Source organism: Polyodon spathula, chromosome 7, assembly GCF_017654505.1.
Source record: "Polyodon spathula isolate WHYD16114869_AA chromosome 7, ASM1765450v1, whole genome shotgun sequence".
Lineage (NCBI taxonomy): Eukaryota > Metazoa > Chordata > Actinopteri > Acipenseriformes > Polyodontidae > Polyodon > Polyodon spathula.
In genome coordinates this window covers 56,224,497-56,234,500 of record NC_054540.1, presented here as the reverse complement: position 1 = coordinate 56,234,500, position 10,004 = coordinate 56,224,497, and the positions used below count along the sequence as shown (strand labels likewise).

Genomic DNA, 10,004 nt, shown 5'->3' with positions numbered 1-10,004 from the left:
GACCCAGGCCAGCCAATCACGGTACACGAATCGCAGCCGGGACCCTTGTCGCCGGGCCAATCACCGGACGAGTTGAAATAATGGGACGAAATGGCAAGCAACGACATTGCTATATTTATTTAAAAAATAAATAAATGAATACATGAATTAATTATGTCATTTTGTTCGTTTTCCTTCAAATAACAGTAAACCACGTGTTACTGGGAGAAAGCGTTATAAGAAAACATGTTCAGAAAAAAAAAAAAAAAAAAAAAAAACTGGGAACTACCCAAATACAAAATCAGAAGATTTACGATGAGAAGTGGAGCACAACTAGCTAAATTATCTTTATCCAAATTGCCTCCTGAAAACATGTCCAATGAAAATAAGGTCCAGCTTACTAAATTACAGGGCAAATTAGATCAAAAATATATTTACAAAGCAAAAGGAGCTTTTATTTGTTCAAGAATAAGATGGGTGGGTAAACAAAAATCAGCTTATTTTTTTTTTTTTAAACTGGAGAAACATCACTATAAGAATAATTCCATAAATAAGCTTAACATTCACAACACGCTTACAGATAACCCGAAGGAAACAGTTTTGTATGTCTTTCTACCAAAATATGTATGAATCTAAGCTCTCTTTGGATTCAATAGAATACTTCTTTGCATCAGTTGAAGAAAATATAAAGACAATTATAACATAAAAAGATAAATAATAAAATTAAATTAAATCTGGGCTACATCTTATTCGGAATAACAAAATATGTGAAAACAGACCGAAATGAAATCTTTCTGGTAAATCTCTCGATCTTGTTGGCCAAATTCCATATCCATAGATGGAAATTTACTCTCCAAAAACCTCATTTTTTCATGTTTTCAAAAGAAATGGAACAATTTGTTAGTATAATTTAAAAAAAATCTAATAACAAAAAAGCCATTAAGACCTATAATATGTGTAAACGCTCTAAAGCCTGTGTGTAGTTGCATGTTGAGATTCTTCCCCGTGTCAATGATAATTTTATGTTACAGCTGATATCTATTGTATGGAACTATTTGTCTCTATTTTCTGTTTTGCTTTTTTCTTGACTTTTGATCCAATAAAAATTGAATTAAAAAAACAAACAAACAAAAAACAGTAAACCACGAGTGCACCAAGGAGAAGAACCGCGGGCAGAGTTAAGCAGAGTGCAATTCATGAGATACAGTGTAGAAACGGGACTGCACGAAAACCTTCATTGTGCGGGCCCAGGTCAAAAACTTAGCCCCAGTGCAGCCAGGTTTAGGCGAATCTGTCAATTCATACATTTCTGCAAATCTGTACCACGCTTCAAAATGTAAAGTATCGTAAAATATAACAAATACCTTTAGATACGTATTTTCTACTGATTCGACTCTAGATTTTTTTCTTGTCGCTCGAACATACGTAGGCACGCCAAGGGCGTTACACTACAGAACTGGTGACAAATACAGCATTTAACAGTATTCGGCAGTGTGATTCAAAACCATAAACCAAAGCATCGCAACAATCACTAGCTGGCGCGTGTGTTTGTATTGTTTAACTATAAATAATCAGCGCCGCTTGTTTACAGCAGACAGGTGGCAGGGTCCAACACCTGGGCTTTAATAGAAGTAGACCTCGCCCCTTAAAGGGACATGACCCTCCAGTCAAACTGACTAGCATGTTATTCCTTTAATTAACAGCTGTTTCACCTTGGGGGTGAAAACAACAACACATGCACACAATCAATAGGTGAAAGAATCCATCACATTACTATGGTTTCTTGCTGACAGGTGGCTCTCATACCCTGTATCTCTATTTTGCAAAAGCACGGGATCACAGCTTTGGTTTCACAGCGAACCCTGCTGGTAAACAGGAGGACACACATATTTAGAGGCCCTAGCTCTAGGCTGGGTATGCGTATCCACTGCTGCTCTTTTTCCAGGTTATTCCCGACCTTTCATCGTCGCTGAGCCTGCTCAGTAATCATGTTCAAAACAAACCTGTGCTGTACTCCTCAGAAACTCGTGAGTGAATGGTTCGGATTGTGTAACTGTCTTCTTGGTTTGGCATCATAGTGCCTGCTGCAGTAACACCAGCATTTCTAAACCACAATGTAAACTGCTGTAATGTGTTGTTTTTCTAGGAAAATCAGAATAGAAAAATTAAAACCGCAGAGTATCAAATAATTGCCTCTCTCAACTCGCCAAACAACCACTGGCAGAACTGCTCCCTGTACTGCCAGGTAGTCATCACGACTCTGCTTTATGATTGGCAAACAGAGCAGAGGTCAGTAACACTCTTAACATTTCAAAAACACATTGCAAATTGCTCATCATGGGTGAAATATGAAGAAAGCCCACCCTTCGCTGTTCTGGACCAGCTGGGGGATACAAGGTCCTCAGTCACATACAGCCAAACATGCCACGTGGCTTCTATTGGTCATTGTTTGTAATGCAACCAACCAGCCTAAGGGAGTGTGACTGTTACACTGTACATCAAACAAAAGTACTGTACAAGGTCCATCCAGTGTAGTAGAAGTGATCTGAATGGATAAAAGGCAAGGCGTTTATAGTAGTGAGAGAGACAGTTGCCTCCAGGTCAACTCAATGGGTCCTGTAGTAAAGCCACTATGTGGCAGGTTGTGTGGACTTTATATAAAACAAATAAAATAAAATAAAAAGTGATGGGATGCTTCTGCTTGGAATCAATAATTCTGCAGCAGGTTGTGCTGTGAATGGGAGCCTTTGTGACAATCCCAGTGCAAGCGTTGGGTGCGTTGAGCGAGCGGCTCAGTAAAAGAATCAGCTGAACGGTTTGCTCAGTTCCGCTCCTGCTGAGCATTTCTCATCAGTGATCACAGGGAGCAGATGCCATGGACACCTGCAGGAAACAAGTGGAGACGACAGGCAGGACTGACAAGTACGTCTGTCAGGAACTATGAACTGGTTTCAGCTTATGAAGCTATGCATGAACTGGCTAAACAAGATGGTAAATATTGTTTTCAAATTTGTATCATTTAAATTCATTTTTTTTTTAAATGTTGAGCTGTTTTACGGTTATTAACGTATTACTATTAGGCTTGTAGTATTAATATTACTCATAATTTTCATTGTTAATGTCGGTATTAAACGCAGCCAGATATGAGGTTCAGTCCAAACAGAGCACCGAACTCAGTGAGGTACAGCAGGGGATAGTAACTTCACACAGGGCCATTTCATCTACCATCACCCCAGAAACACAAACAAGCAAAGAATTGTTATTCTCCATTGTTAAATGAGCTCAGTGTGCTTTCTGCACGTTCTCACCGAGCAGCTCCCCCCTTAACGCGCGCACTGGCTTCTATAATTACAGGTGCATTTACCACTATTTTCACATGCATTGGCAATATATACAACGCTGCATTCAGTGTGGTAAAGTTAAAAGCTTCATATTTTCCTTCACTTTGAAAAGCAGCCCAGGGTCCAGCACTATAAAACAGCGCCCTTCCTCCATGTTGGTCTGAACCCGGCGTGGAACCCCAATGCTTTCTTTGCTGGTCTGCACCATTCCCCAGAGAACTCTGCTCAACACATGCAGGCAATCAGCTACTCACAGCAATACATGAAATGCTTCCAGGTGCAACCAACATGGTTATTTTTAGTGCGAGGTGCTTTGCCGTCTTTCTAATAGGGCTGGAGTTGTGCTAGGATGAATATAACAACCCAAGGGGAAAGAAATTGCACACGAGTCTCTGCTGGTTTTCACAGTGGTTTATATGAACATGATTATTTGACATGACATTTCTCTTGACATCAGATCAGAGACATTACTTTTATTTTCTGAAGCCCAGGCTAATTTTCACAGCAGTTACATACGCGAAAAGTAGCTAAATAATAATACAATGTAAATATTTATATATAAAGGATAATGCAACACAAGCATGTTTTTATCTAAAATGTACTCAGTCTCTGTTTGTGGAAATCAAAATGTGGTGGGAGGTTTCAGGAAGACATGCCCCTTTCTTTTTTGTGTAATAAAGGGTTACTGAAGATCGATTGCGCACTACAGTGACAAATCAAATCAGACAAGCAGCTTTAAGCACCAATGAAATCAAACGATTTCTAAACCTACTCCAGAACTGAAAGGCAGGGGGCCACTCTAAAGGTTATGGCCCCTCTTAGTGGTGGGAGATTCATGGATTTCTTTTTAGGCAAAACATTAAAAAACATAATGGAATATGAGATAAAAAAAAAAAAAAAATTACCCCATTGAGGAAGCTAACAAAATATTGAGCAACATGTCAATTACAAAAGAAAAGCTCTTTTAAAGATCTGCACAAAAGCTTTAGCATCTCTCATTGGAATGTGTTCCCATTTTTTTAGCATTATACACCCCAACTCCAAGAATGCCAACCAAAGGGGGGTGGGGTGGAGTAAGGGCTTGCCCTGGTAACCCAGAGACAGTAGACCCCTTCAGAACTCTCCCTCTGCCTCTGCCTTCTAAAACACGTGAGCACAGTCGCTCGTTTCAGGGGCTGCTTCTGAATTAACAGGGAAGGTGAATACTGCTGTCCGACAAAACACCTCTGCAGCCTTCTTATTAACACCACCAGCGGCTGCTGTTGTCATACTGGAAAAGGGCTGGGAAGTGGGTCATATAGAGATTTTTTTTTCTAATATGTTTTTGTAAAAGAACATTGTGTTCACTGAACCTCAAAGCCCATGCGTGCTCCGAATCACACTTGTGCGAGCGAGTGTGCACGTGCGCCGACAGAAGCACACAATTCTGCTGTTAATACACGCACTACAGATAGTGCCAGTGGTGGTGGGTAAAGTGGTAGACAGCTTACCTGCTGTCCCACGTAGCTGTCTCAACGTTAGATTGGTAACACACATTATTAAGAGCTGTGAGCAAACAAACCACTTTAAAGTCGGCTGAGAATTTCATTCAGATTTAGCAAAATGCAGTCTCCCAAGCATCGCTGCATGTGCACACACCAAAGCACCGTTTGTGTTGCTGCATTTTGCTAATGTTCAAGCAGTTGATATATTATATATATATATATATAGATATACAGTATTTACATGTACATACAAACACAAAGAGAGCTGAGTGTAGCTTGTTGGTTCACCTGTGTTGAGGCAGCGTTGGCTTTATCGTGATGAGACTTGCAATAAAACAAACGGCTAGGACCTGGTGGAATGCACAGCTTCTCTGGATCACTGGGGCTACAGATTCAAAATGAAATTAAATAACATTTACTTATTTGATTCAGTGACGGTTGAACTGTTCAAAGGTAGATTTTGGGATGTAATAACTGCAAGCTAGAGAAACTGAAACAGCACATTAGTAGTACCATGCCCTTCTAAGCTGAAGACCCTTGATTCAGTGTAAGGGCACCAACATCCTGCCTCCATCCCTTCTGTAAATTAGGGATGAAAAGCAGCATGATCGCTGGGTGATGTGGAGCTGGAGTTCTTCTGCTGTACTCTTTGAGGTCACCCATTACTTTTCTAATCTCCTACCCTTTTTGAGACAGCTGGGTGGGTAGCAGCTGAAAGTAACCCTCCCAAAATTTGATTTTGGCGCCACATTCTGCCTCCTAGTGTACGACCAGGTCATGCATGTATACATTAATAAATCTGTGAGTAGAACAGGGCTTTGAGGGGGCGCAGTGCCTTGAAGGAACAGATGATTAATTCAAGAGGCAAAAGTTATAGATTTTAAAATCAGAATTCCTTTCCATTCCCCAGCTCTGAACACTAGCATCCATGTGTACAGTGAAGCCCATAAAAACGCTCCAGTGCTTAAAATATTATTAGTCATGAGGTCACACTACCTCTACTCTAACCAGAGAGCCACACTGCCTCCCAGCCAGTCCTCCCGCTATAACCACATACCCAGACTGCCTCCCACCCTCTCTCTCAGCACTACATCCACACTCCCACCCAACACCCATCATTTAAACTATACTTGCAAAACTGAAAAAAGAAATAAGATTCAAGCAAATCCCCCATAATACTGCTTCCCAATATAATGGGATTAAAAAAAAGAGAATGAACGTAGAAATGCAGAAGTGAATACATATATAACCTGAGTGTAAAAATAAATGTTACTTTGCACGAGAGTAAGAGTGGAATGGAAGAAAAGAGCTAAGGGGGAGCACGCCCCCTACTGGCGTACTTTTCCCGGGATGTAGTTCCTGTCGATGGTCTCCTCCTGCAGGAACATGTGCAGGCAGCGTTCGTTCTGCGCCAGGGGGTGCCCCGCTATCCTGCAGATGCAGCAAACAGACAGACACAGGTACCGTTTACTATCCTGGAAGAAAGTTAGGCACAATAACATTCTCAATTTCCATTCTCTACCAGGTGGGGGCCCCCAGTGGTAAACCCAAACACATTCAATCTTAAAGCTGTTTTTACTACCACCTTTCAACAAGTAACTTTACAGACAGAAAACTCCCAGTCCTGGAGGGCCATCATTCCACGCCAGGTAAAAAAGAGATAATGAACTACTTCAGGGTCTGGGTAGAGGGGTAATTGATTCAATTAAACAATATAGAACAGGGCTGAACCAAAGACCAGGAGTGGAAGGGGTGTCTCTCAGTGTGCGAGTCTGGCACGTACTTGTTGATGAACTGTTCCAGGCCCACCCGTCGCTCCTCAATGAAGGATTCCTCAAAGATCCCCTCGTCCCCTCGGAAGGGGAGCTGCCTCTTCAGGGCTTTCCCAGGCAGCGGGGGCACTACGATCTGAAACACAGCCAACACAAAAAGAGCTTCACACACACACACAAAACACACAGGCTGATCTACTGAATGCACTGCTTAGTGTTCTACAGCTGTAGCTGCACTGAGAAACACCGCGGGTCTGTTTTACTGACAGACCCTGCCCTGCACTACAACTACTACAACACAAACAAGATTAACTATGTTCACCTGGTCTTGCTCACTCTCTTACCTTGCTGTCTCTTTCCAGCTCATTCTTTAACCATTCGAAATCGCTGTACCTTCTCCTCACACAGGAATCCTTCATTTTAAAGATGGGGAGGTTGGTCTGTAGAAGAGAAACTGCTTTGATTTGTACGTGTGCATGTTGCAACACAATGCACATGACTCTAAGGTCTTTCTTATGTCATCTAGACGGCCTATTATTCATTTACCTGCTTTCTATTCGAGCAGGTGTGCTCTATAAAATGATCCGTTTCTTCAGGGGGTATTATTTTCCATGCTTATTAACTATTGCAGCAAAAAGCTAAATTGGGTGAAGGATGGCCAACAACAAAACAGAAAAGTCATTCATAACAAAGACAAAATAAAAAGCTCTACAGTATATTAAAACTGGGAAGAAATTAAATATTGGGGAAAACGTAGATAACATCGCTTTAAGGGTTGGGAACTTGTGGATTACCACTCTGTACGTTTCAGAAAATAAATGCAAATCTACTAAAGAACACGGATTAACTTTGCAAATTCAGGAATTCAAGTTTATTGGGGAAACTTAAAAAGTGAGTTTTGAAAAGTCCCTGGAGAATCGTACTAGCATTTGTATAAATCACTGGTAAACTACTTCTTCAAACCACAGCAGTCACAGAACACTTGCACAAGAACGATAAACTGCAGCAGCAGCAAGTTTCACATGGCTTTGCACGACTCACTGTTCCACAACTTTACTTCAGGACTCCCTCCCTGAAAGCCGTTGCATCCTTTTGTGTCTTACTTCCTCTGAAACTGTTCCTGCCCCTTCACTGCAGTATCTCCTTGTCCCTGCCTGCGCATCCTTCCTCCCCTCCCTCTCACACACACAAAGTACATTACAGGTTCTGCAAAAGCCACCGAAAGGCAATGAAAAAAGCAGACAAACTTTGTGAGGAAAGTAGCACTTTAGTTACTTATTTGTATTCTATATTTTTTGTGCTGTCATTATGTTCGTGGAGGACCTCTCGCTGGTTATGGAAGCAGCGAATGCTACATTACTCACTGGATAGAAATGTCATCGCAAGAGCTCCCTATCACAGCAGTGCTGCCCTGACACTAATTCAACAAGAAATCAGCTCAGCCCTGGGCATCTTCTACCCTTCTAATTAGGCATGTTTTGTTCTTCCTCAAATGCGTTATAGTCCTCGATCCAATCAGACTTTTGCTGCATCACTCATGGTTGAAGTTATTCAATATAACCATTTTTCAATCTCCAATATAAAATTGTACATTCACTCATTTTAATTTTAACTTACACAGGGTGGGATTAGTATTTTCTCTGCTTAACTGAATAGCTTTTTAAAATGCATGTGTTAACATAAAGCACTAAGAGGGACCTTGAATTCTGCCAGGACAGAGTTACATTTACAGCAACAGATCTGTAAACGTGCAATTGTGGAAGCCTTACCCACGATTACTGAAAAAAGGCATTGCAAATCAGAAGAAAAACTCCCCGGGGCTATCTAGCAGCGTTTTGTGCATGTAGGATGTTAGGAAACGCTTGCAACAACAACACATGGAAGATCCTTTCCAACAGACAGCAAATCATTGCCAGCATTCATTAGCAATTCATACTGACATCAGCAGTGACTGGGGTTCTGGAACAAGTTCAAATAATTGAAAGAAAGCGCTACGTTACAAAACCCACATCCCGCTACTGCATCATTAAACTGCAGCTCCATTTCCTTCACTATCGCCATATGGATGCAATGTGATTGGAACTGTGGTTACAACTCTTAAACCACAGCGCTCAGTGGGAGTGAACTTTGCACTCTAGAGCGGGCAGCTTTCAAGACGCTGTTCAGCGCAACTACCGATAGAGATATACTAGTTAACATTCTCCTAGAAAGCTACCGAAAAACATTTAACGATTAGAAGAAACTACAGTTAATAGAACTGCGTCAAACTACCCACACCGTCAATTACAACCATACTGTAACCACGGGCTGCATTCCGGCGTATAGGAAAAATACAACTAACCGGCACAGCGAGTGGATCTTGTAATAAAACATGTTGCTGCTTGAGCTTCGTGCAAAATACAGACGATTCTTAAATTAAAGCGCGATTCTGGCCTCCCGCTTGTCAAATGAATATTTACGCTGCGAGTACAGAAATAAATGGCGTTAGGACAATTCTTCGCGGGGCAGAATCGTGACAGGAAAACAAACAAAATCAAACTATTGGGTCGAGACCATTTCAAAAGCTCGACCCGGGGCTGGCAATGTTGCTACAGTCTTTTTGTCAGGTAACCTCTCCGCCGCAACAATAAGCTTTTAGGAGTTTAATTGCATTTTTTTCTCGTTTTATTTCTCTCGTGTGTAGCAATACGTTTCTGAGCTCGAATGCATGAATCTCAGTAATGGTGACTGGACACGGTTTCCTAAACGCTAACCGCATAGTAACTAATAATGCATTAAGTTTACAGACGTCAGTACTCATTTAATTAAGCCAAGGCCCACTTATCTCGCTAGCTGCTGTGTGCAGCACACCTCCAAATCAGGAATCCTTCAGCTTCGGGAGTGGGAAATGCGTACAGAGGTGGGTCGCTCCCCTTCCCCCCAATTTCATTAAAACTAAAACCAGCAGGCCCGGGATAAATCTCCGGATTTGCATATGCATTTTCTATCGTACGAAGACTCTTCCAGAAGCCTCTACTAAAACCGCCGTCTGCAAAGTTAATTGTATTTTTATCAGTTCGGCCATTCTCCTAGTAATCAACGAGAGCCGTGTGTGTCAAAACCCGCAGACTCGGTTTCGACTGAAGCCGCCTTTCTACAAGGCCCGTACTGAATCCCCGGACTGGATTTCATTGCCTGCCTCCCTCTCTCCCTCTCACTGCTCGGGCGACTCACCCGCATCCGGAGCTCATAAGTAGTGTATCTGGTCCTGCCGACGCCGATAGTCTGTGGATTGAAAACGTCAATTTCGAGGAAGTTGCTAGGCGGCCCATAGGCATCGGTCAAGTCCTGCGGTTTGGAGTTTAGACGGCGGGTATCAGCTACCGTGGCTTCCGACATTTTCAACTCCGAGCTGCCGCTTGTGGACTGCGATAGCGGAACCTGCCCCC

General features: G+C 42.1%; 1 protein-coding gene across 2 annotated transcripts; it reads right to left on the bottom strand.

Annotated features, from left to right (window-relative positions):
• Positions 1 to 3,716: 3,716 nt before the first annotated feature.
• On the bottom strand, positions 3,717 to 10,004 carry LOC121318893 (sorting nexin-12). 2 transcript variants are annotated; one of them, XM_041256071.1, is made up of 5 exons: positions 9,790 to 10,004; positions 6,921 to 7,016; positions 6,588 to 6,712; positions 6,145 to 6,235; positions 3,717 to 5,189 (listed from the first exon to the last, which is right to left on the bottom strand). In XM_041256071.1, exons 1-5 carry the CDS (start codon positions 9,952 to 9,954, stop codon positions 5,181 to 5,183), a joined length of 486 nt encoding a protein of 161 aa, XP_041112005.1. In that variant the 5' UTR covers positions 9,955 to 10,004; the 3' UTR covers positions 3,717 to 5,180. The 2 variants fall into 2 exon arrangements, with proteins under 2 accessions (XP_041112005.1, XP_041112004.1); XM_041256070.1 differs by having other exon boundaries at positions 3,717 to 6,235.